Source organism: Bactrocera oleae, chromosome 4 (assembly GCF_042242935.1).
Source record: "Bactrocera oleae isolate idBacOlea1 chromosome 4, idBacOlea1, whole genome shotgun sequence".
Lineage (NCBI taxonomy): Eukaryota > Metazoa > Arthropoda > Insecta > Diptera > Tephritidae > Bactrocera > Bactrocera oleae.
The window spans coordinates 5,389,934-5,414,420 of record NC_091538.1 but is presented as its reverse complement, the minus strand read 5'-3'; the positions used below and the strand labels follow the sequence as shown (position 1 = coordinate 5,414,420).

Here is a 24,487-nt window from a genome sequence, read left to right as displayed (position 1 = left end):
ACAAATATGTAAGCATGTTAATACGAATGGATTGAGCAAGATTTTCGCATTCTCACTTGATTTACTGGTGAAAGCAAATGAAAAAATTGGCTGTATATATTATCCGAAATTATCCGTCTTTATATAACTTATCACTTGTCGTCCATATGATCGAAATAATATTAATAAAAAAAAAAATATTTTTAATTATGCGGTGTTATCTGAACAACAAAAAATGGTTATATCGTACAAACAACTGGAAAAAAATTTCTTATATATTATCCGGAATTATCCGCGTGAATATAATTTAATTTTTTGTCTATGCCATCTGGGAAGTAATAATACTAATTTCAATAAACGTTCAAAAACTTATTATCCAGTGTTATCCGTTCATAAAAACGCGCATGACAGTGCAAAAAAATTATCCGCGTGAATAATTAAATACTAGTAAAACAATAATAATATCAATAATTTAAATATATGTTGAAAAACTTATTATCCGATGTTATCCGTGAATCAAAAAACGCTTTTACCGTGCAAAGGTATGAAAAAATTTATGAAAAAAGTAATTATGCGCATGATTATTCTACTCCATACACAAAGTCACATTCAGAATTCATAAAAATTTATTAAAATCGGTTCCAATGTTATCCGTGCAAACAAATGAAAAAATTGCTTTTTATTATTCGCGTGAATACAATGCAAAATTTGTTTATCCTCTATGCAAAGTACTACTACTAAATGACAAATACTCATGAACCGGTGTTATCCAAGCAGCAAAAATCGATCAGATTACTCTAAGATCTACATAGTTTTAATAACAGCTACTTATTGTATTAAAATTACTACAGATAACGGATAAAAAAAAAACTTTTCTGTTGCATAAAATTATAATACAAATAAAATGTAGATTTTCTAATCCTGTCATTTCTTAAATCGAAAAATAAGCAAATATTATATAACAATAGGTATATTTCTTCAGAAGTTTTTACCGAACTAGTTCCATACAGTAACTTAGATACACACTTTATTCGCTGCCTTTGATTTTAGTTACTCGTATTAATTATATGCAATTATTATTACTTTTTCAGGAAGTAATCATAAAAAAGTTACTGAAAAAAACTTATCCGGGTTATACGGATAACCGGGATAAACCTTGTTTGCATTAATTTTTAAGTTTCCACACTTTTAAGATAAAAATATAAACCAAAAAATGTGCGAACACTTCTCGGATAAAAAGTTTACTAATTATTGTGCCACAATTTTTAAATATATAATCCGTTTAGCAATAAAATTAATTTTCTTGATTATGGGTATAAGAGTTTTATATTATATTTTATTTATTTAAGCGATAAAAGGAAGCAACAACCGGAATCAATAAATATTGTACCATCAATAAATTTAATATCCTGTACGCAAGCAATGCACTGACAGCAGGAATTATTAATTTAGTATTTAACTTTATTTCATAGTGCGGTAGTCGACTAACCTTGAACTGCATTGAGCAAAAGTGTAAATACCGAGTCAGAGTAAGATTTCTCTTAAGTTTTCTAGCTTTCTATGAACCATAGCAATGCCTAGGCAAAACAAAAATAGAACACCACGGCTTATATTATACAAGTATACGAGTATAGGACTTCGTAAAATGTTTAAAAAGTTTATTCATTTGAAGTGCACATAAAATTCACGCTGAGTGTTCGAAATTATGAGAATTCAAACAGCTGACAATTGAGAGGTCATAAAAGGGATTTCCAGCTAGGGCATGTAGCGGAACTAAACATGTGTCACATATATTTTAACACGTTGCTATTTGCATATGTACGTGTATATGAATATATATAAAACTAGAACCGTTAGTGCCGCAACGTTAAGTGAGTACGCCAGCGTACGTGAAAGTTTGCCCCCAACTAGCGCAGCACACAAAGAGGACTCACGTAGTAAACATAGTAAAAAGTCGTTGAAAGGAAATTGAAATGAATTTTAATTAATTTGTCGTCGTCGTCGTCGCTGTATACGCAAAAGCAACGAAGTGAATAGAGCAAAGCGAGTGAAAAGCATGAAGCTCAACTTGAACCTTTGCAGTCAGCCATAGTGCATACTTTTAGGCGGTAGAGCTGATATTCAGCAGAGACAGTGGTATGAGGCATGCTTTGATTGAAGCGGCGCTGCTTTAAAGGAATTTTATAATAACAAAACACGGTTAATGCTCAGCAATTAACATGTTTAGCGGAGTGTTAAATCGACACGTAGATAAATTATTCTATGTAAAAGGTCAACGCGCACAAAGCAGCTACTCGAAGGTGAGGTAATCTTGCGGCCTAATGGTGATTTAACACAAGCGTGTTAGCTGTAATTTTAACAACAAAGTATTTGCAAAATATGCGAGCACGAGAAATTAACGCTTTTGTTTGCAGGCATTTCTAGTCAACTTGTTGAACCACAATTAACATTTTTCGTAAATATGCAAATTTTTTTAAATGAATACATATTCTGTACGAACACCACGAGCTCAATTTGCATCAAACTGCGTGTGCTATCGCAAAATTTAAAAACTTGTTACTATACATTTAGGCGCACATGCTTGTATGAGCATGTTAGCCAACAGCGGTAAATAAACTACTATTATTCTCATTATTCGCCACTGAAGTGCTATTTTAAAATTTATCATTTACCGCAGTGCAGTTAATTAATGCATCACCCCCTACGGCACCACTCTGAAGTTGTACAAATGAATTTCACACGAAAACACCAAAGCTGTATAAAGCACGGCGGGCAGCCGCCAAGTATGCAAAGTATTTCGAAAGCGTCATCTTAGTATGTATGGAATTCAGAACGCTACAAACTAAGTTCATTCAAATGTACAAAAGCAATAAGTCTAACTACTAGAAGAAGCAAGCAATTTTCGCATAATTTCATGGAAACAATTTAGTACTCTCTTGATAAGTGAAATGTCACATTGAAAATAATGTGTTGACTACAAAATATTCATAGCAAAATTGCTGAAATATTCGTAAAGCCAGAATCTTCAACTTTAATTTCAGATGCAAAACATTAAAGCCGCGCCGGCAGTTTATCCGCGTTCATTGGATAAAATATATTGTAGATTTTGTAAAAATATTTCACTTTAAAAAATAGTGAATAAGGGATAAAAAAACTTTACATTTTATTTTACAGGTAAGCATATAAAAAACCATACTGGATAATCCGGATAATAAATTTTCTTATTGTATGTTACAAGTAAGCTTACAAAAAGCATTTTAAAGTGTCTGCAATACACTTTACATCACACGGATAATATGTATTGCTTAAAAAGAAACCTAAATAATTTTTTTATTTTAAAATAATTAAATAACAAGCAAGTTAAGCTGGGATAATGCGTTTAAGCAAACAAATTTTGAATTCCAACAGTTCGGATAAGGCTTCTGAGTACTTCTTCTGAGTTAAAGCTAAAAATGCGCTGGAAATAGCATTGGATAAGCACCGATAAATGGATAACAACTTTTAAGTGATATTTTTAAGTTTAAAACCATTTATATACAATAGTTAACATTTTTTTATAGAAAATAATTTAAGCTTAACTAACATTGCAATCAAGCTTGGATAATGCGTATAAACAATAATTTGTTAAATTCCAACATTTTGGAAAAGACTTTTGACTACTTTAGATGTTAAAAATACGTTATAAATAACATTGGATAAGCACGGATAAACACATAACAGCTTTTAAGTGTGCCTTAGAACTAGATAGCTCAATTCTTTTTTAAAGAAAAAAAGTTAAACGTATAAAGTTTGTCAAAAAATTTATATTTTATAAGGTAAAGATTAGATTAAAGACCAAAGGGTTTTCTATGTCTCTACAAGTCTATAATGTCTATTAGCAGTAGCAAAAATATACATATTTAAACATTCCTTATAAATATAAGCAAAAACAATAATTGTAAAGATTAAACAATTATGGCGGATAAACCGGATAAGACTTATTTCTATTTATATATTCGCTGTAATAATTATTGATTATGTTGCTTTAAAATAAAACTCAAAAACATGTGTCCTGAACTTTTGGTAATAATTTTTAGTACTTAAGCTCTTCATGAGTTTTTAAACAGTTCAAAACAGCGGCGCTTAAATGTATGCTAGCATTCCCCTACAGCCTTACAAAACTCCGAAAACGTACATAAATCATACAGCAAATCACCTGAAGCCAGCGAGCGTAGTAGACGTGGTAAAATACTGAATTTGGTAGCCGTTGTAGACACTTACAACAACAATTGCCACAGAAAGCAGCAGCTACAACAATAACATTGTTATAACGGCATATTTAATATTTTGTGGAGTTGAAAAAAAGGCAACGATTTGCACAAATTCGCACACAATGCAAAATTGAAATGCGCTTCAGAAGAATGCATAAACAAAATCTTGCCGCACCACAAAAATCCGAGCAATAAAATGTAATGTATACGACACGTAAAGCCAATGCTGCTACGTGGAAGGCAGGGATAAATATGGCACGGAGCGCAGCTGAGGTGCTAAATTTAAAACAAAGCGGAGGCAAATAATTTTAAAACACGCGATCGAGGAAATTTTTTATTTTCAAGCGCTAAACATTCATTGCGGTTAATAAAAAAACCTGCACGGAAATAACACTTTATTTTAATTATATGTTTTGCGCAATTTAATACGAATTTAACACGCGCTAATATTAAATTTTTATATTAAAAGTTTCCAACACATTTACAACAAATTTTCACACAAAAATCCTGAAAAGTAATCGTTGACAGCGACCGTTAGATGCTTTTTGAAAAGTGTTTGATTTTTGGCGCCATTCTCACATTGTCGTCTGCACCGCACGAAAGCCGAAAAGTAACTGTTACGCGCCTGAAAGCAGACTAACAACGCAAGCGAGCACAACGAACTGTGCCAGCGGGTTTGAAGCGAATCAAAAGCTAACCACACCGTCAAGCAGGCAAGCAGCCAACGGTACTTGAACGAAGCAAGGAATCACACAGCGATTGCAGACGACAACGAACCAGGCAAGCAACCGATGGTCGAGCCTGCGATGTTCGAACAGATTTGCCGAACTCAAAGCGTGACTAACGGTACTCGAGGAAAGATAACGGTGGCGCGCAATGTTTGCTACTTTTATTATTAATATTATTGTTATTGTTATGATTTTTTTTTGGAAGCGTGGAAAGCAGAGATTATTTTGCTACTGACTTTCGGCTGATGAGTTGTCAACGAAAAAACGCTTTTGCACATTTTTTTTTTTCCTGTGTTTTTTTTTTTTCCTGTGTTATTAATATGCGTGCGGCAGAGCAAGCTTCAAGCAACTTATGCTATTCAAGCAATTCATGGCTGGAATATGTGCAGTTATGTGTCTAGTAGAGATATAAATAATCAACTTTTATTGGTGGCATTGTAATTCGGTCTGGCATGCATGATAAACACTGTGCGACTATACAAAAAAAAAATAAAAAAAATTAATAAAAACAAATTAAAACTAAAAATTAAAAGAATAAATAAATAAAAACTAAAATATATAAAATTAAAAAAAAAAACGTAACTAACCTTTTCTGTTGTCAAAAACAAACTACTAATCGAAATTGGCTCCTAACATAAGCACATGTTAAACATATGTGCCCGATTATAACAACACCAAAATATCGATAATCGAATATACACAGCCCGCAAAAAATCGAAATTCAGCTTTTCCTTTGTACACATCTCGTATATACATACATATATAATATGTATATAAATTGAAAAAAAGTTTAAGTAATAGAAAAGTATTTAAAAATATAAAAATAAGAAAAAATAAAAAGTAATAAAAAAAATTTTAAAAATTAAATAAAACTTTTAATAAATAAACAAGTTTTAATTTAAAAGAAATAATAAAACAATAAAACAAATATGAAATAAAAATATATATTGTATAAAAAATACTAAATTATAAATATTCATATAGATATGTATGGTATATTCATTCGTAATATTTTATTGTTATTTGCTTTAAATGTTTTGCTTGTTAACAACGCCATTTCCAACACACCCTTAAAACAAATTGCACCGAATTTTCACTGTATGCTTCTAACACCAAACTGGCATGTGAGAGCTGAGAGTGCCAGAAGTGTTAAATGCTGCACTATTTTTAATTTCTTAACATCTCTTACCCGCTGCTACTACCTTTTCACGCTTTTGTTTGATTTTTTTTTACACAAAAATTAAAAAATTGCAAAACAGCACGTTAAGTACTCTGCGACACGCCACATAAAAAACGAGTTCGATGCGCGAAAAGAGTTGAGCGCGGTGTGCGTAAAAGTTAAGTAAGCACGAAGTTGTTGACTTGTGGGTGTGTAGTTAGTGGCAGTTATTTACAGGGTGGTACAAATATATGTTATTATTATTATTAATTTTTTTTTTCGAATCACAAGTTGATGTTAAACGTTTAAACTCAAAATCTCGAACTGTCTATCAATAGTGAAGCTTGTCTATGGAGCTTATCCCAAACAGTTCTTTATAAAGTACTTTTGATTCTTTAACAATTATGTAACAATTAGGTAACTGAGCAATAAAAAAAATTATATTATTTATTGATTTTCAAAATTATTTTTTAAAATTATTTTATATATTTTTATTTCTACGTTTTGCAAACATTCACATATACATATGTATGTATATTCATTTGAAAATTTCACAATATTTATTAAAAAAAACAGCAAAAAACTTTTCAACCACCCTCATGAATGTACAGACTTTCCTAAGCGCATCCATATAGGTTGTCTACATATGTCATTTCTTTTGCAGAAACCTATTAAAAGGCTTGTTCATTGCGCGCCTGCCAATATTGCCTACTTCGTGGCCTTGTCAAAGTTCAAACGAGAACAAGTCAAAATGTCAGACAACAAATCATATTCACTAGTGAAAAGCTTTGAATGTGAATATGCTAAGTTAACAACAATAATAAAAAGACACACATATGAAGAAAGCGCTAAAAGCTAAGGCGATGTTGGAAAACACGGTGCTCTTGCCTACATACATATATTCAAAATTTTGACATACAGATTGTTGTTGATTGCGATGAGCGTTAAACACGAAAAATCACTAATTGGCAAAGGTTAATTTGTGTATAGAATCATATTATTAATTGGTGAAATCCGCTAACATTAATGCTAACAACTAATTCGGTGGGCACAAACAAACATTATTAAATGGAAAATTATAATTGATCGGTTATTTGCTTCTCTGTGAACTGTTTTGCATGGCTGTTCAACAGTAAAGTCAGCACATTAGGTTCTGCTCATATTTAGTTGCTACAAATTATGATATATTGAAATTATTATACCTGAGAGAATTTATGTGTAGAAAATATAAAGGAAATTGCATTAATGGTGTTGAAACTGTAACAAAAAAAAATTTTTTTAAATTTTTTCAAAATTAAAAAAAAAAATTTTTAATTTTAAAAAATTAAAATAAATAAACCAAAATAAATTTAAAAAAATATTTTAAAAAAAGAAAATATTTTAAAATATATAAAAAAATTGTAATATTAAAAACAAAATTTGGAGAAAAAAGATATATCAAAAAAACTTATTTTAATTGTATAATAAAGCAACAAATATTAAAAAAAAACAACACTAAAACAAAAATTTTGTTAAATTTTAAATGAAAAATGTAATCATGCAAATAAAATTGTATAACCAAAATTTAGTGCATCCCTAGGTATAGGAATGAAGTTACACAATAAATAATAAGTATGTAAGGACAAAACCACTATAAAACGAGCGGTTCATTTTACTAGTAAATTAATTTTGTGCAACGTTGATGTTGAAACTGTAATCTTAAAATTAATAAAAAAAACACATTAAAAAACAAAATTTATTTATTTTACTAACAAATTAACTTCGTACAGCAATTGTGTAAAAAATTAAAAAAAAAAATTAGAAAAAATTTTAATTAATCTATAATTCATTTTTATAGTCAAAATTTAGTTCAACCCTAGTTAATTAGTTACACAATATACATATATTATATATATAGGCATGTGTAGCTGCATAGGTACCTAATATTAAAATTTGCAACTAAGAGGTACAATACAACTCTTATTAAAATTGCTGTTGCCCTGGTAAAAATGCTTAAATTTTGTTTGTCAGCAAGTTAAGCGAAACACGCAAACAATCAAAACGGTCACGGACTCTTTCTTTCGACATTACAAACGGTATTTTAATTTATGGGATGATGGTGAATGCTCTTAGAAAAAGAACTCTAACTACAATAATTGGTATATTTTTGATAACAAATCACTCATTTTTAAGAGAAATTTAACATATAGACTGAAATATTTATGACAAATAAAAATTATATTAAGTAATTAAAACTAAGAGTTTAAATAAAATAGAGCAGTCAATAAAGATTGTATTGCACTGTATGAATGCGCACCAAATCGAAGTGTTATTAATTAAGAGACAGTACATTTGAAACGAAGAGGTTCAGTCATCAACATAGCAAACCGCAAATGAAGCACTAAACGCAGAGTTGCATGCAAATCAAAGAGATCCGATTGAGATTTCACTGGCAATAATAATAAAAAAAAAATTAAGTCGGTTCTTTATGCTAGCAGCTACTTAAGGGAAAAAAGTATGTAAAACACAGATAGAGTAAATATTTTAACGCAAAGAAACATGGCGGACGCTCTTAAGTAAGCGTAGGCAATGAGTAGACAACCACGCCTAATACAATTTTTGTGTGAAAAACAGTAAAAACATATGCTTGGAAAATATTTTCTCTTAAAAGCAGAATTGAAGAAATTACTTAGTACTGCTATACTTAAGTACTTACTAAACGAGGAATTTACTATATTTTAGACTTTGGAACAATAAATATTTTAATATAAATACTATATATATAATTATTCGTAAGTTGTATACACATTATATAATAAATATAATGCGTCTAAATCTGTCACCTATTTAGCAAATTAGCATCTAATAAAAAAAAGGTAATTAAGAAAAATTTGATTACAAGTAATGAAATTCCACATTATTATGAGGAAAGGTGAACAAAGAAAAAATCGAACTTTTTTTGAAAATTTATTTAATAAAAAAATTAAATTAATTAATTTAAAAAAATTTAAAAAGTTGGAAAAAAATATATAAAAAAATAAATAAATAAAATAAAATAAAGAATTATATGATAAGAAAAATCAACGTAAATTTTTTTTTAATTTATTGTAAAAAATGTAAATGATTTCTGGATAAAAATTACTAGCGCAAATAAAACACTTTTTACTGAAATTTTTGTTATCAAAAATATATTCGCCATTTTCTTTAAAAAATGTATGTATTATATTTTCCCAAATAATTTTGCATTAAAAAATAAATAAAAATAATATATAGACGACAATTAGAAAAGTAAAAGCCAGATAATCGATATAAAATTTATAAACGGAATAAAAGTTAAAAATTTTAATTTAGTAAAAAGTAAAAAAAAAATCTTAGTTTTATATATATTTTTATTTAGTAAAAAAATTATTTTTAAAATTATATCCAATAATCATTGTCTAAAAAAAATTAAAATTATGTAGATAGAGCTCAACTTATGCCTCGCTTTAATTCAAATTATTCTTAATGTATTTACTTAGAGATTATAGCTGAAATATTAGTAATGTACTTAATTAGAGATCATAGCTGAAACATTAGAAATTGTGGGAGATTTAGGCAAAGAAGCCTAAAAGAGATTAATTTTTAAGACAAAAAAAACGATTAAGAATCAGTTCAAAAGCTATTAGCTGGCTTTAGCGACCATTATCTAATAAATTAAGAAAAATTATAATAATTTCCAAATATTATTTTGAACCGACTGAAAAAAGCACTCAAAAATATGCGAGAATTTTGGATTTAAAATTGTAATTTTTTTATGTATAATAGATAAAATACAACACTACGTAACTTAATAGAAAATGGTGAGCAATTTTTAAAGGAAGCGAAGGCAATTTGTTAAAAACTGAAAACTAAGGAGCATTTTTCACACAGCAAGTTTGCTGATTTTAATTTTTTCATTTTATAAACAATAACATACACTAACAAATGTATTACTTAAATATCTATTAATTTCTAAGAGCAGATATTTTAAGCACAGAATCTCTTATTTGCCAGCTTGACCCTGATAAAGGGTATAATATAAATAAAGCACTTTCTTTGCGTTTGCTGCTCTTCCGCAAAAGTACAAACCAATAAAAAAAAAGCGCATTTGCTATTTAAAGCACATAAAAGAAGAGCGCTTTCAGCAAACTTAATATTTTTCCACAACAATTGTGTTGGTGTATGTTAGTGAGCTAACCGTTTAAGGGAAGCTACAAACCAACTTTCTACACATTATGAAACGCTGCTACAAAAGCGAGTTTGAAAACGCGAGTAACTACTTTTTCATAGAGGGTTCGCCGGCGCACAATAGTAGTCAGCGAAATTGTAGGACTCTTTGTGAAAATGTAATATGCGGTTTGGGTTAACCGGAAGAGTGTTTTTACACCAAATATTTCGTACTAATTTTCGAAACGGCCGCACATAATCAGCGCAACTACTCTTTTATATTACTATTTCATGAAATTTTGCTCTGTTGACGCACTGAAAGCAAAATATATCCCTTAAACTCCTATTTCCTGCTACTTTGGTGGCTGCTACGCTTTCATGTCGGCGCTGGCTGACAAAAAAGAGCAAGAAATGTTTAAGCGAAAATACCAGGCAAGCAGCCGGCACCAGCAGCACAATCGTCACATGGCTGTGTATCGTGCTCTTGATTGTTTGGCATGCGATATGGCGCGCACTCGTTCGCTTTGCCAGCGGCGGCGTTTGCCCACAAAAAGGCACTATAGGTATTATAGAAAGGTTTGTTGTTGTTTCAATTTCTTATTGTTAATCAGTGTGTGCGCCTCGCTATTTCTTTCTTTATGTCAGACGCTCGCTTTATTGGTGTTCTTACTCACCTTTTGTGCACACTTTTCGCTATTGCTATCGTTGTTTGTTTCATATACCTACGTTATACATGCGAGTATGTATACAAATATATGTATATTTTGTGACTCACTTTGTTCGAGATTTTATTTTGCTTTTTAATTAGCGCTGCTTTAGCATATTTCTTTCTCTACATATCTATATACACACAGCGTCCAGTACATACAATTCTCTTGGGCCCAAAAGAGACATTGTCCAATGGCAATGGTTTGAGAATTTATAGCTGTATCGTTTATTTATTTTTATGAGTGCTCTGCGTTGTCTCTTTAGTATTTTAGAACTTGTTGTTGGCGTGAGTCGGTATACCATATATATTTATGTTGCTGTTATTTATTATTCGCTTACGTTGAGTTGCTATTTAAATCCAAATTTATTGAAAATATAAGCTATAATATTCTTGGCTCTTAAACAACGCAAGATTATTACGCGGTCAAGGTATTAGCAGTCAATCAGACCTTCATTAACTTTTATTCCTTTACTTTAATCGTTGCTGTGTTATCTAACGACCACATTTAGTTAGTAGAGAGTTCATTTGCTCTTATAATGACGCTTTGACAAAGATTTAATATATGGCCCATTAGCTCAGTTGGTTAGAGCGTCGTGCTAATAACGCGAAGGTCGCGGGTTCGATCCCCTCATGGGCCAAATCAAATATTTTTTATTTTTTTCAATAATTAAATATGGATCTTCTTTTTTCAAAAACCTTAATAGAAGGTTAAAATTTTCAAACCGTGAGCATTGTAGAGCCCCTAAAAATGATTTTTTTGGCAACAAATTTAAAATATAGTTGTGTATGACTTTTGGTTTCAACGGAATGGAGGATTCTACTAGATGCGCTATGCCGCAACCTTAGAACTATTATCATCTGCTGTCTCCACATTGCCAGTCGGCCTAATTAGAGCTGAGTTTAAGACAAGTTATATTTTTGATTTGTTGGAATGCGTGAAAAATCTATGTACTGCGTACAGAAAATAAGAGTTCCGGATTTTGTGTCAAGGCATATGTGAAATAGAGTCAAAATTGTATACAAAATTTTCTAAAAGTTGCTTAGTAGCGAAAATTCCATAAATTATGTCAATTGTTTTTTTTTTCGATGGACTAATAAAGTATCGGAGAAATAAAAAAAAACATGAAATGGAACATCCTATATGCCGGTTAGTATTAAAAGTCGACATTCTTATATTTTTTAGCTTTTTAACGGATAAGTAAAGCGTTAACACATAATCTTCTTTTGTTCAGAACAAGTATAAACTATGTGGGCATATTTCCATCCATTTGATAAATGAAAATTCTATTAATTATTGAAAGAAAGTTGCCAAGGTTTGGAGTTATTAAGATGCAATTTGATAAATCGTAAGATATTTTATATTAATGAATTTTAGTTATCATCACTTAAGACTATCATACTTTTACCAATACATTTTGAAGCCTCTCATAGTATTAATCATGCTTCTAAAAAAAAACATTCTACTTTCAGTACAAAATATTTTGTGAATTGAAGCAGTCGAGTTAATTTGCTGATTATCGTTACCTTTTATATTTAAACATTTTAAATTTGTATATGATCTACATAAGTAAATATATGTAGCATATTTTACATCATCTTCAGACATTAATCTGTCACTAACGCTTTACTAAGCTTCTTAAAGCATCGCAATTATAACTGATATTGAAGAAGTGACTTGGACATTTAATTAGTAACTGCCTCCGTGGCGCAATTGGCTAGCGCGTTCGGCTGTTAACCGAAAGGTTGGTGGTTCGAGCCCACCCGGGGGCGCATATATTTTTGCGAGAATTTTGAGAATGCTCTTTTAAGCAGGGTTCTATGCTACATATAACCATATAATACATATTACGAAATCAATTACTGAGCAATGTTACATTAATCGTTCTTTAATTTTGCGACAAAGTGAGCAAATTTGAATAAAAACTCATTGCATAAAGAGAATATGATTCGGAATTCTCTATTATTTCAAATTTTTTGCAAGAGGTTAGGTATGCTATTTTGCGCAAAATTCGTAATAGCCCGGCTAGCTCAGTCGGTAGAGCATGAGACTCTTAATCTCAGGGTCGTGGGTTCGAGCCCCACGTTGGGCGCATTCAATATTTTTCTTTTTCATTATTTATCCCTTTTCTCACTTAGGTTAAAATAATTAAACTCATCTTTAACTCATCCTTCATTCTGATCATTATAAACACAATTGAGTTGCTTAGAATGCTATGTAACACGACATGTGTCTTAAAATTAATTTCCTGTACATAACAAAACCAACAAATTTTTACAAGAAATCGTGAAAAGGCCCATAGAAAGACAATTAGATAGTATAAGCAGGATTTCAGTAAAAAATATGACTAAAAAATAGATATACATATGTAGAAGCATACATACAATGTGCATATGTACGTGAAAATGTTGTTTTTAATTTTGTCAGTCCGAGTAAAATTCGATCACATGCTACATTTTGTTCATCCAAAAAAGGAAGATTAGATTACCAGACGGGTTGACTATACTAACTACAACTAGGTAATACTGGATTTGCTCGATAACTCATATTGTGAACTCAAAAGAGATGAAAAGTTCTTCTAACCAATATGTATCGGCTATATTATGGTGTTGAGCTGCTTTTTGTAAAATTATATTAAACGAAGTTATTGTATGGCAGGTAAAATGGATAAAGTATCTATTTTATATATTCAAACAGGTAATTATTAAACTCCTCAACATTCTCTCTTTTCTAAGTGGCGGCTAAGCGAGTATACATATTTGAACATAATTTCCTTAGATGCTATCGTTTTTGTATTGCATTTAACAGTTATTTAACCGCCACGTCGACATGCCCGGCTAGCTCAGTCGGTAGAGCATGAGACTCTTAATCTCAGGGTCGTGGGTTCGAGCCCCACGTTGGGCGCAGATTACTTTTTTTTCTTTTGTTTCTATCAAAGTAAATGCTACATTATTGTATTAAATATTAAATAAATGTATTTTTTTAAGTTATTGCTTTATTATATTAAAGAAATAATTTGAGCTTGAGAAAGAATTCTTTGATGCATGTCGCAAAATTTAATTTAGTTTATTAGATATTTTATATAATTATTAATTAAATAATAATGTTAATATGTTCATAATATGAAGTAGTCTGAAATCATAATGCACATGCATTCGTACTTACGAGCAATAGTTCTATCCAACATTGCCATATGGAAATGATACTACTTTTTTTCTCAAAATTGTCTCTGAATTTTTTCTCCTGGTTTTATCAAAAGCATTTGACGATAGTATCGTACTGGCCCATTAGCTCAGTTGGTTAGAGCGTCGTGCTAATAACGCGAAGGTCGCGGGTTCGATCCCCTCATGGGCCAATACAATTATTTTGTTATTTTTATTTTAGTTTTTAAACGCATAAAGCATGGAGATTTCGTGCGTGATAATGGTTAACTGGGGACAAGACAGGACAAACGGCAAGTGAGGCGTGCACTATATAATTAAAATGACTCGGTTAAGGTCAATCATCCCAGTGCCAGTAACTAAGCGAATGAGTATACATACTACATACTGTATATATTTAATGAGAATGTGTGTAATTTAACGTTAATTTTCATGAAATTAATTTTTTTTAACAAATTGTCTACTTCACTTGAACATTTCGTGACTGAAAGTAATTACATATGAAAAGGCACATAAAGTCACATTAACGAAGAGCCTAAATATATCCGTATGAGGCACTCAGCGACTCAGATGATAAAAAAAAGATAATCACAAAAAAGTTAAAATTTTATGAACGCAGTTTAAATTTTGTTTGATTAGATTTGCAGTACGTGGCTATTTATTTTTTATCCGAACGTCAGCTTATCTACTTTCTTCACATGCATTCATTAAGCGTTGAAAAATAACAAATTCACAGCAAAGGAGTGTCACATGCAGGTCACAGAAATCACAAGAAGCATAGAATGTATTAGGTAATTCCGTCGTGTACAAAATATGCACATGGGAAATGAAATCAAGTTGGAGCAAGGGCTAGATTTGACGACTGTCACTAAGGTGTGCCATCACAAATCACCGCTTTTGTTTTCGTTTTTATTTTTTATTTTATAAGTCATGTGTAAGTTTTAATGACAACGCTTGTATAGTTTCAGGCGCGAGTGCATGCCAGCTCGCTGCTTGTATGATTGTTCATTGTTCTTATGTTTAAGAGTCATTACTGTTAAAATTGTGTTTAGCTAATAGCTATTGTTTTTAGAAGAAGTTTTACTGCCGGCCTTTCCGCCGTTGATAACGTCACTCGTCGCATTAACGCATGGGCTTACTATGAATGCGTTAATAAAAATAAACATAGTATATAAATAGGCGCTTTGCCAATTCATGTGTTCATTACTTACGCGCACGTATGTATGCTTGAGTTCAACCTAAATAGCAGTTTATTACATATTCCGACGAAGAATGAGGTTCCAAAAACACAGAAGTTTATAAAAATTAATGGTATAATAGTTAAAGTGGGAAAACTTTAAAGATCCTCAAAATGAAAAACAGCTATCTATTATTTATTTGAGCTTAGAATTTCTTGAATTTTTAAGGAACGCTTTGAAATAAACTTAAAGTGAAAAATTAGAACTTTCTCCATACCGAAGTAGCAGATTTCATTTTTAACAAAATATCTTCACGAAATTTGGCATACATTATTAACCAATCAAATACTTCTAATCGAATCACTATATAGCTGTCATTCAAATGATTGATCAAGATAAATATAAACATGTTTTTATAACTATTTATGCTAGAAAAAATGTACTTGTGAAGGGTACTACAGCTTAAGGGCAGCCAAAGTTAAGATTTGTCTTGTTTTTATTGTTTTTAATGAGGTTATGATTAACCTCAGATTTCAGAAATGAGTTTAAAATATTGTAATCGATGCCATCTAACATAACGGCTATAGGCTAGTGTTTACTTCAAAAGCCGTTTACCTTGGACATCTCGAGATCATTGTAAATGTAATGATCGTGGATCAGGAGCTTAGTCAACTAACTGACTTTTGATGAATATTACTCGATGATGACAGAAAGGGGTCTCATAAACATGAATTTGGCTTACGCTGCATTAAACTTTTTTCTATTTCAAGCTAAAAAAAATTTTTTTTAATACTTTAGCTTTTATAGAAAATTGTGACTTAAATATTCCACTACTAATTAAGAGTAATTATTAAGAAATATAAATAAAATTATGTTCTTATCAGTAAAATACAAATATTTACAGTGGGTATACATGTATGAATATGTATAGTATCTGCGAACTGCATACCAAACAACTTACTCACCTCTACCTCGGATGCCCTCATACTCCCGCCGACGATGTTGGCGGCCAACAATAGCAACTTCCGCATCATCATTATGCCGACGATAGGAGGAGAGACGTGAACGAATGGATGAAAAAGACATAACCGCGAACCGATATTAAACTGTGTCAGCAAATAGTTGAAAAGTAGTTAAAGTATTTAGAAATATGATATAAAACTGTAAGACCATTAAGGAATCACATAAAATGAACGCCACAAAGAAGGGGCGTGCTAAGGCGCGCACTACTGGGGCTTCGCCAGCAACAAGCGAACGCGAATGTTGCACCGAAGGCGGAAATGATACAAATTTTTCTAAATGTATTGCAAAAACTCATATACAAATTGGCACTTTACTTTTTTAAATACGCAAAATAATACATCGCACCGAGAAAAACACTTGCGCTTTATTATTAATTAATGCATATGTGTGTATGTATTTACAATTCTTATTGCAGCCACAAGTGACGCGCTGGTCATAAGTTTCGCTATTTACGCATTGCCACAAATAACTATCTCTATTATCTTATCGTTGATAAAGAAGCGTGTGACCCCCATACAAAGCTACTACACACTACAAAGAAGCTACACTCTTCTTGAATACTTAAGCACAATACTATTTAATTTTATTACACTCTAACTACTGATTAAGCACAGAATTTAGCACAATTATTTGCCACATTATTTCAATATTATTGCAACGTACATTACGCCATTCTAATAAATCTAATGCACCGAGCAATAACAAACTGCAATTATTTTCAGCTGACCAAAGCAAAAGTGCAATAAAGCACAAAAAGCACAGTCAAGAAACAGCAGCGTAAAAGATAAACAATAGAAATATTGATAACCGAGCGCTACATATCTACATTTGGGCATGAGCGAATGATAGAGAGAGAAAGAGAATTGATATAACGCAAACCACAACAGATGATAAGAATGACATGCTTGTAAAAAGGTGGCCACCCCTACAGTTCAGCTGTTCAAGTGTTGAACACTTGTAAATTTGTTTTGTTTTGCAAAATAAGTGCATGGAAACGATAGAGGACACGCTTGTCGCCAGTTATTTTGAATATTTCAAAAGTATTTTCCTTCTTTAGCAATAACAACAGAGAGCAACAGTTAAAAATGCAACATATTTCCTATAAAAAGCATTAATTTAGATTTTTATTTCTATGTGCTTAGTTTCTGAGCGCCTTCTGTAAGGCTGATGGAGTTTTTTGCGAAACTTTCTGAACCGGTATACAAACAAAGCCGCGTTATGATATGAACTTAGGTTTATATCTATTTGTAAATATATATTTATATGTATGTATGTATATATGTATATAAATTAGGGTAGTCATAATTAAGCCCTCTGCTCTTAAATTGTATACATATGTAGTTATATACATATGTACTGGGTGTCCCAAAATAAACGCCGGATTTAAATTTACCTTCATTTGTGTATTAAAGTGTCGACAAGCTTAAAACAAAAAAACAAATAGCAGCTGATAGTTTAGGCTTATTAAAAAGAAAAACAACGTGTCATCATGATTGAAAAAAATTTCAAAAATAATGAAAACTTGGCGGCCGCAGTTCGAAAATTGTATATCATCAAAAGCTAAACCTAAGCGATGAAGCACATTTTCACCTTGATGGGTTTGTTAATCGCCAAAATTGCCGCTTTTAAGGTTTTGAAAACCCACATGTGATTGTCGAAAAGCAAATATATCCACAACGTGTCACTGTTTGGTTTGGATTTTGAGCTGGAGGCTTTAAAGGAGGAGATTCAACGTTACATTAATGAAATTCAACCACATTTATGCAGAATAGTCATGGAAAATTTCGACAAACGAGTGCGTATATGAATGGAAAGCCGTGAAGACCATAAGTATATACTTTATGATTCAATAAAAAAAATTACAATCGAAAGATTAAAAACTGTGTTTTTTTTAAACTTCCAATCTTGCGTTAATTTTGTGACACCCTTTACAATATTTATGCAGTTATGCCAAACTGATACATATGTATGAACGTATATAGAAAATCAAAATTGATTTTTTGATTCTTGATAACACTTGCAATTTTTTTCCGTTTTATGGTAACTTTCGTTTTCAATACATTTTTATCATTCCTGGAATTTAGTATTATAAACAAACTCTTGGTATTTCCTGATAAACATACGTACATACATATGTACATATGTACTATAAGCAGGATCATATTTTTAATAACCTTTGGATTATCAGTTGTCCGTTGTCAAAATACATATGTACATGTGTATGTATTATATATATTTAAACAAAAAAGTTAACTTCGGCTGCACCGAAACTATAATACCCTTCACAAATAAAAAAGTTTTCCATACAAAAACTTGATTTTGATTGGTCAGTTCGTACGGCAGCAGATTATAGCTTTGCCTTGGATTATAATCTGTGTCGAAACTTCGTGAAGATATCTAGTCAAACAAAAATAATTTTCATACAAGGACGTGGTTTTGATCGATCAGTGAAATCATCAATAATGAAAGATGTCTTGTCAAATAGAAAAGGTTTCCATACACGGGTATGAGCTTAATCGTTCAGTTTGGTTGGCAGCTATATTCTATAGTGGTTCGATATCGGCGGTTTCGACAAATATGTAGCTTGGGGAGAAAAGAACATTTGTAAAATTTCAGATCGATATTTCAAAAACTGAGCAACTAGTTCGAGTAAATACAGACGAACTTGCCTTAATGAACCCAGCTCGTCACGCAGATCATTTATATATAACATATTATTTAGAATGTTCTCCCACGTTTCCTTGCTTCACGGTAACTTGATATACCCTGTTGAGGGTATAAAAATCACCAGAAGAACAAAGAATGAGAAGAACAGGAGCAATTGGGGTATCACAAAAGCTGATAAGACAACGCTTTGTAATAAATTTCAAGCGCTTCTCATATGCCATATAATTACAAGTTGCATTTAGCAACCCAGTTAAAGTATTCCGAGCTCGAGATGGGTTTAGTCAAATACGGACTTTTGCTTACTACGCTTACGCTAGCTTTAGCTGAAACTCAGAATGATTGCGTTGTACCGATCGCCTCAAGGCGTCATCTTTACATACAATGGCCGCTGATTTATAAGCCCGGCGGCGAGTTGTACCCAGTACATTTGGACGCAGAGCAACAGACAGCAAGTGTACACTTACCTGTCGGCGAAGAAGTCTTGCTCTCATGTGGACCAAATTATCTAAAAAAATTTAATCGTGCAGAGACGTTGAGCGTAAAATGTGAAAGCGACGGCAAGTTGAAATCATTGAGTTCGGCTGCTGACATACAAAATGAAGCAAAGCCAGTCAGTTATTATGGCTGTGATTTGCGTGTCGTCGAAGAAGTGCTAAGCACAGTAAATGACTGCAATAATCAGGCTTGGACGCCGGTTGCATTCGGATATGTGAATCCATTCGATCATCTTACACACATAATCGGCGAGGCGTGTTATGATGAGAACGAGGGGCGTACCATATTCGCGCATATCAAGCTGAGCAGTATGTATAGCACAGACATTAATTGTCAAATGCAAATATTTTTGAATGAAATTTTTTGTTTTAAAAAACAGATACTTCATACCTGCAACGGCTGCCAAAAGACTTTCTCACAAAGTTTCACCATCCCGATGGACGTTACAAAAGTGAGCTTTTCCGCGGTCTAAGTTTCGATGAAATCTACGAGCGTGTGCGTCAAACTTTGCACACGAAATCTGCTCCTTTCTTACATACAACCAACTTTGTGGACGATTTCTTCATAACGAATCCGCAATTCCAAGCCGTCAAGAAATTGAGTTGGAATTATTTTGTTGCACATGATGATCTTGAAGCCTGGACCGAACTCAAGCGCAACATACTAGCACATCGAAATGCCGTTAAAGATGATCTGGACATTTATGTGGGGAGTCATGGCATACAGGTGTTACATGGCCTTAATGGTGAACAAATGAAGCTCTATCTTCATCCAGAATCGGGCAAGTATGGAAAATTCCCAGTACCAGAACTTTTGTGGATCGTTGTAAAGGAGGAAGATAAAGCAACGGCTTTTGGTGTGTACAACGATGCAAATGCGAATGCGGTGCAAGGGATTCTATCGACCACGTCGCATGCGCCAATTTGTGAGAGCAAATGTGGTGAGATCACTTGGCTTTCAGATGCTTTGAAAAATAGTGGGCTTATCTGTTGTAGTGTGCCAGAATTTAGAAAAGTTGTGAAGGAAGTGCCCGCCATAACAGAAGAAAATAGTCCTTTTTAAATATTTAAAGCTATGGAATTGATTACTAAATAAATAAATTTAAAAAATAGGTAATCTTTTGTTTTTTTCGTATGTTGTTCTACAATGAGTTCTACATAATTTATAAAAATATATATTTATAAAAAATTTGAATTAAAAAAGCTGTAAAGCTTCGAAAGCAGTTAAAACTCAAACCTAAATCAGTAGCTTTTAAGGCACCGCCAAACTCAATACAAAGCTCAATAGACTTAATTAAACAAGTTTACTAAGGGAAAGTGTCTAAGAAGCTTTTTGGCCAGTTTGAAGATATAAGGCTTGAAAGCATGTAGCAAGTAAGCTATGAAAGCATTGTTAGAAAGCTTATTTAAATAATTGATTATAATTACCAAAAATATGTATAAAGTACATACTTGTGTATTTATAATTGTAATACTTTACGACAGAAACTTAAACGTTTACTATCGAATAAAACATTGGCAAGGAACAGTCATAAAAATTAAATTTTTATAGTGAATTTAATAAGCTTTAAGCTTAGCAAGGAGCTTTGCTCAGTACGAACACAAATATACTGATTTCTGACAAGGATTGAGCATTAAACGTAACCAAATGAAGTAAGCTTGAGGATTCTTGTCGAAAGCATAAATTTGAATAGAAAGTAAATATCGGATATTCCAATAAGAATGTTTCGGCATAGATCGATAACCTCCTTTTTATGAGAGTTTGGAAATTCGATAATTTCAAGAAATTTTGATATTGAAACTCTCCAAGTATATGAAATAATGAAGGAAGTTTGCTAAAAAGCTGAATAAAAATTGGTTCAAATCAACAGAACTATTTAATTGTAATAATTTCCGACAGAAACTTAAGCGTTAATTACAGAATAAAAAAATAGTAGGGAAGTCACGAAAATTGAAGGGTCTTAATGAGGAATTAACCAATATTTTGAAGTTGTGGCAGAAGCTTTGCCTAGTACGAACACAAATATTGAGATTTCGGAAAAGGATTGAGGATTAAACGAAACCAATTAAAAAGTCAAAATATGAATTGGAAGTACATACATCCATCAATAGGAATGGGTTGTTTGTCAGAGATCGTTTTAAAGGAAATACGTTAAGAGACGTAACAAGGATTATATAAACATATGTACTAACTGCCGTCAGAAACTTAATCATGAGAAAAATGTATATAGTATCGGTATTAATTTAAGGAAAAAAATAAAAATGTTCTTTTGGTATTGAAAAAGAAGGCAGAAGTAATCAAACAAAAATAATAATAATAATAAAAAATATGTCTTCTCGCCGTGAAAAGAAAACTAATTTAGCATTTAAAAAAAAGCATATTTTCTTACCGTAAACCAAAGTGGCAATGAGTTTACTTTCGAAACATGCATCCTTATATACCTTTTTTCCATGGCACGCCAATTTCATTAGAAAATCAAACATTACAAATATCATATACAAAAACAATTTAGGCAGACTGCTTTGATTTTTTTTCAAATTCTTGCAGTAACGGTTTGCCCTTCAATTGTAGTAGAAAAAGTACATTTTGGTTTGGAAAATTATGTGTTATGTATTATACGTTCTCTGTTGCTACTTAGTGTAAAATATACTAAACTGAGGCTTTTCAGTTGCTTTTCCTTTCAGCGCTTATTCAGCTTAAGTTAATTATTGCTGAATAAAGCGCTGAAAGCTAAGAGTTTTGAAAACCCTAGTATGTAGCCGCAATATTTGTTCTTATTTGTGGAAGGTTTATATAACATTTTTCAAAGCTGCCATTGTAAAGGAAACGTATTAAATTTATAAACGCTAAGAAATAAGTTTCCACCAACTATTCTAATATTTATAGCTTGACAAAAGTATAAAAATCTTGCTTTATTTATTGCAACTGTAAAAAAATGTGTATATATGAGTGGGCAATTTAACTACTATTGTAATTGTGCGATATACTACAGTTTTCACCATACATACTGCGAAATGGAAATTCTTTAACGACACACTGTCTAACATCTGGTAAATAACGCCGCGGCCTGTCTCTGGCAACTGTAACTGCAATCAGCATTTTAACATGAATTGCTGAATTCAAAATGGCTGTTATATACTTATATATTTTATGTTGCGTTTATATACAGTGGATCACAGCTTATTTGATACAGCAGTCGATATAAATTTCGAATCCCAATATTTTTTAAACTGAAAGGAATATTGAAAAAATTTAAACGCTATATTTTAGAGTAAAGAATTTCATATATATAATGTACTTCATTTATTTAAAAAATATTTTATTTTCAACTATATGTACATAAAATTAAAATTACTGCTAAATTTCAGGTCACAGCTTATTTGATACAGATATTTTTCCATCACGAGGCGCCAGCTTGTCGCACCGCATAACTGTATTTTATTTTGCCATGCATATTGGCGTCGTTTATGATTAGTTTTAAATATTTTTTAGTGTGTTATAATAAACCATGGAGACAGCAAGTGCGTTTATATAAAAATGGGTCGTCGTACAACAATTGAGCAGCGTGAACTGGTCATAAACAAATTTAAAAACGGTAAATCGGTTCGACAAATTGGTGAAATTGTGAACCTTAGTGCCTCCACTGTACAGCACATCATTGAGCGATATTTACATGAAAATCGAGTGGAAAGTAAAGGCAGAAGTGCGCCAAACAAAATTTTTAGTGCTTCCGAAGAGCGCTATATTGTTCGAAAAATCAAGGTAAACCCCAAACTATCAGCTCCAAAATTGGTTGTGGATGTTCATCAGGAATTAGGAAAATCATGTAGTGCTGAAACTATCCGCCGCGTACTCCGCGAACATGATTTTAATGGTCGAGTTGCTCGTAAGAAACCATTTATTAGTAAAAAAAACCAAATATGTCGACTAAAGTTCGCTCAGGAACATGTTTGTAAGACCCATGATTTTTGGAACACGGTTATATTTTCAGACGAGTCGAAATTCAATATTTTTGGGTCCGACGGCATGTCTTACGTTTGGCGAAAAAAGAATAGAGAGCTAAATAAGGAGAACCTAAGAGCTACAGTGAAACATGGCGGTGGAAGTGTGATGGTTTGGGGTTGTATGTCCTCAGCCGGTGTAGGAAATTTGGAGTTTATTGAAGGGACAATGGACAAAAATATGTACCTTAATATCCTGAGAAGTAATTTGCTGCAAAGTGCCGAGAATCTTGGTATAAAAGAAAAATTCCGCTTTTATCAAGATAACGACCCAAAACACAAAGCAGCAGTCGTTCAATCCTGGCTCATATGGAACTGTCCCCATTTGATGACACCCCCGGCACAGTCACCTGATATGAATGTTATTGAAAATTTGTGGGCTTTATTAGACAAAAACATTCGAAGCCACAAAATTTCGAACAAAGAGGAATTGAAAAGGGCGCTACTAGAGGAATGGCAGAAAATTACCCTAGAAACCACACAAAAGTTGGTCCATTCAATGCCAACCAGGATCCAGGCTCTTGTTAAGGCGAAAGGCTTTCACACAAAATATTAAGAATTTAAGATTGAAAGTGATTTGTTTTTGTTATTTTAGAAAGAATTGAACTGTATCAAATAAGCTGTGACCTGAAATTTAGCAGTAATTTTAATTTTATATACATATATTTGAAAATAAAATATTTTTTAAATAAATGAAGGACATTATATATATGAAATTCTTTACTCTAAAATATAGCGTTTAAATTTTTTCAAAATTCCTTTCAGTTTAGAAAATATTGGGATTCGAAATTTATATCGACTGCTGTATCAAATAAGCTGTGATCCACTGTATGTACATACATAAGTACAAAACAATATGGTCAGGTTTAGAAAAAAAATCTGCCAACACTGACGCTTGAGTTATGAATTTTTGTTTTGATGGATTTCTCAATACTAAAAACAAAAAAAAAAAAAAGAATTAAATTAAAATAATAA

The 24,487-nt window shown here is 31.8% G+C and overlaps 2 protein-coding genes and 5 non-coding genes across 8 annotated transcripts in view; 6 read left to right on the top strand and 1 right to left on the bottom strand.

Moving 5' to 3' along the window:
- The window catches only part of ATP8A (ATPase phospholipid transporting 8A1), a 94,024-nt gene extending 76,907 nt beyond the window's left edge, over window positions 1–17,117 (bottom strand). Inside the window, exons 1-2 of one of the 2 annotated variants that reach the window (XM_014246713.3) lie at window positions 17,013–17,117; window positions 16,292–16,432 (exon numbers count right to left, since the gene is read on the bottom strand). In XM_014246713.3, coding sequence (XP_014102188.2) covers window positions 16,292–16,412 — 121 coding nt within the window. In that variant the 5' untranslated portion in view covers window positions 16,413–16,432; window positions 17,013–17,117. Of the gene's footprint in view, window positions 1–16,291 lie in introns of both variants that reach the window. The other variant, XM_070108803.1, reaches the window with a different exon arrangement.
- TRNAI-AAU (transfer RNA isoleucine (anticodon AAU)) lies at window positions 11,554–11,627 on the top strand. The gene has a single exon. It is a non-coding gene; the product is annotated as a tRNA-Ile (tRNA).
- On the top strand, window positions 12,686–12,759 carry TRNAN-GUU (transfer RNA asparagine (anticodon GUU)). Its single transcript has one exon. It is a non-coding gene; the product is annotated as a tRNA-Asn (tRNA).
- TRNAK-CUU (transfer RNA lysine (anticodon CUU)) lies at window positions 13,007–13,079 on the top strand. Its single transcript has one exon. It is a non-coding gene; the product is annotated as a tRNA-Lys (tRNA).
- On the top strand, window positions 13,819–13,891 carry TRNAK-CUU (transfer RNA lysine (anticodon CUU)). Its single transcript has one exon. It is a non-coding gene; the product is annotated as a tRNA-Lys (tRNA).
- Window positions 14,269–14,342, top strand: TRNAI-AAU (transfer RNA isoleucine (anticodon AAU)). Its single transcript has one exon. It is a non-coding gene; the product is annotated as a tRNA-Ile (tRNA).
- A 2,133-nt stretch (window positions 17,118–19,250) lies between the features above and the next one.
- On the top strand, window positions 19,251–20,623 carry LOC106626734 (uncharacterized). Its single transcript, XM_014246546.3, has 2 exons — window positions 19,251–19,819; window positions 19,891–20,623. The coding sequence occupies exons 1-2, from the start codon at window positions 19,288–19,290 to the stop codon at window positions 20,571–20,573; spliced, it is 1,215 nt and encodes a 404-aa protein (XP_014102021.2). The 5' UTR covers window positions 19,251–19,287; the 3' UTR covers window positions 20,574–20,623.
- The last annotated feature ends 3,864 nt before the right edge of the window (window positions 20,624–24,487 follow it).